The sequence below is a fragment of the Emydura macquarii genome, unplaced genomic scaffold (genome assembly GCF_026122565.2).
Source record: "Emydura macquarii macquarii isolate MOO-44397 ecotype Brisbane River unplaced genomic scaffold, CSIRO-AGI_Emac_v2 contig_3343, whole genome shotgun sequence".
In the NCBI taxonomy this organism is placed as follows: Eukaryota; Metazoa; Chordata; order Testudines; family Chelidae; genus Emydura; species Emydura macquarii.
In genome coordinates this window covers 5,345,001-5,347,500 of record NW_027133480.1, presented here as the reverse complement: position 1 = coordinate 5,347,500, position 2,500 = coordinate 5,345,001, and the positions used below count along the sequence as shown (strand labels likewise).

The 2,500-nt window shown below is 36.5% G+C and overlaps 1 protein-coding gene across 11 annotated transcripts in view; it reads left to right on the top strand.

The window, feature by feature from the left end:
- The window catches only part of EBF3 (EBF transcription factor 3), a 129,344-nt gene that overhangs the window by 94,378 nt on the left and 32,466 nt on the right, over positions 1-2,500 (top strand). For all 11 annotated transcript variants that reach the window (XM_067533459.1, XM_067533461.1, XM_067533456.1 and 8 more), the window contains one exon: positions 291-417. In XM_067533459.1, the coding sequence (XP_067389560.1) occupies positions 291-417 (127 nt within the window). The remainder of the gene's footprint in view (positions 1-290; positions 418-2,500) is intronic.

Sequence of the window (2,500 nt, the reverse complement as noted above, 5' to 3'; positions counted from 1 at the left end):
ACAATTAGTGTTAAAAATCACTAGAAGCAGACTTAAGGAGACATATGGAGGCAATTTTCATATGAATGATGCCCTGTGGCCTTTCCTGCAAACTAAAACCAAGGATCATTTGCAGATATTTTCCTTAAAAAACACTGTAGAACCCTGATCTTGTATGTGACAGCAAGAAGGTAGAGTTTGGAGATGATGATCCAATTTAAACTCATTTTAGTAATTATATCCAACTGGCAAGCATCAGTCTTATCACTGACATCTTGATTTAAACTATGTTTACTGTATGATTTTTATAGCTGATAACACCCCATGCCATCAGAGTTCAAACCCCACCACGGCACATTCCTGGAGTTGTTGAAGTAACTCTCTCCTACAAATCCAAGCAGTTCTGTAAAGGTGCTCCTGGACGATTTGTCTACACTGGTAAGTGTAAAGCTCAGAGTAAGATCTCCCCTCTCTTACTGATTCAACTTAGATTAGAATATAATGGTGGTACATTCACAATGGTGGGTCTGTCAGCTTTTACAGAGTGGTTGACTAGGAGTGAGCAAAGCTCAAAATAACTCAGAAGCTCAGATCAGGGAGGCACCCAAAAGCTCAATGCCTATCGAAACTGCTTCAGTCTGTAAAATTGGTCTTGAAATCTCATGAGATCAGGCTCTCTATCACAAGATGCCTGATACTTCAAGCTTCCAGTAGAACCAGAAATAGATAGAGATATATATATACCTAAATATTGATATATAAATATCAACAGCATTTCCCACTCTGTTCCAGCCAGAAACTGGAAGTGAAGGAGTATTCAACAATGCACAATATTTTTAAAGAAAAGTTATCCAAACTTTCTTGAACCTCACTAAAGGTTCAGTTGAAGTTTAGGGCATTGGTTCAGGTAGTTCTTATTATATCCAAATCACTTCATCCATCCCTATTAATAACTTGGCTATAAAAATTCTCTCAGAGATTGAACTTGGCATATAAGGTTCCAGCCTGGAAGTGATTTGTTTAAATCAAATTTCTCTTAAATATGTTTGATTTTAAGTTTCAAAAGCACAAGGAAAAAATGGAAGTTTTGTGGTTACAAATGTTTCTGAACTCAAAAAAATTCATCTTTTAAAATGAAACATTTCTGGCTTTTTGTCTAAAATGTGGACTAAGTTCTTTTGGCATTTAAAAAATGAATCCATTTAGGATATTGAGATGAAAAAAACCTGATCTTCACATGAATGGTAATTACATGCATAATTTTTTTCAAGTTAATGATTTGATGTAGTGGGTCCATAATACACATATGCTTACAACTGCAAATATTCATTTGTGTATTATGAATTAGTCTGTTGTTTTAAAAAAACAAACAAACCAAAGAGTTCTTAAATGTTTACTTGATAGAATGTAGTCACTCTGGGAGAGATTTTAGGCCCAGATCCTCCAAGAAATTTGGCACCTAAGTCCCTCAGGTACAGGCACAAGTGGGTGTTAAGTAACTATTAAGGGAGTTAAATGCCTAAAAACCTTTGAGGATCTGGAGGTAAATAATGTGTTTTTCAAAGAAACACTTTAGATTGGTATTTTCCCAATAGACTGTAACTTTTTCTATCTAGTTGTTTTGATCTTGCTGGAAAAAATGAGTAATTGGGTTACTTTTAAAAACTGTGAGCAGCTTATTGAGACTTTTAAAGCAATTATTGTTTTAGGGCTCCAAGCCTGCTCACATTGAAGTCAATAGGAGTTTTGCCATTAGCTTCAGTGGGATCAGGATTGAGCCTTTAGTATGAATGCAGTGCTCATGAAAGGTGCTGCATTGATAGCCCTGGAGACTGAAGTCCTCCATCTATCCACAAAACAGGCAGCAGCAGTGTAAGTTTTCCCTCCAATGTACCTCAGCTCTGACCTGGAAGGACCCACCTCTATGGGTGAGAGGATATTTAAGTCTCCCTGTCTGTTCAGTTCTTGGCTTTGCTGCTGAGACTGTCAAGAAGGGTGCCAAATGCGGTGATGGTTGTTTTGGTGATAATGACCTCTCTCCAGTGCGAATGTTGCCTAAGACCACCATCTTATTTTATATAGTATGCTAAGCAGATGGTAACCACAAAGCTGGCTGGGGTTGAACTGGCTACCTGTAGGCAACTGGCAGATGAACTCAATCCACATAGAGCTACAATAAAGTATATGACTCAACTGTCTTAGTTGCATGGATTTAGCTAAAGTATGGAGCTAGATTTTCAATGACTGTTGTGACCAGGTATTTGTGCAATCGTCTCCAAACAATGGCTAGTTATATTTGCTCTATAAGCAACAGTATTCAGCAAAGTAAAGTGAATCAACTACAAATGTTAGACTAAAGTTGGCATAGTTCCACTGACTGCAACAGAACTATATTAATTTACACCAGATGAGCATCTGATCCTAAATGTTCAGTCTTAGTTTTGACTTTCCTTATATTAATAGCTTTGTTATATTATATATTTATATTTGTTATTTTAATGTAAATTTCCATAGTTTAAAT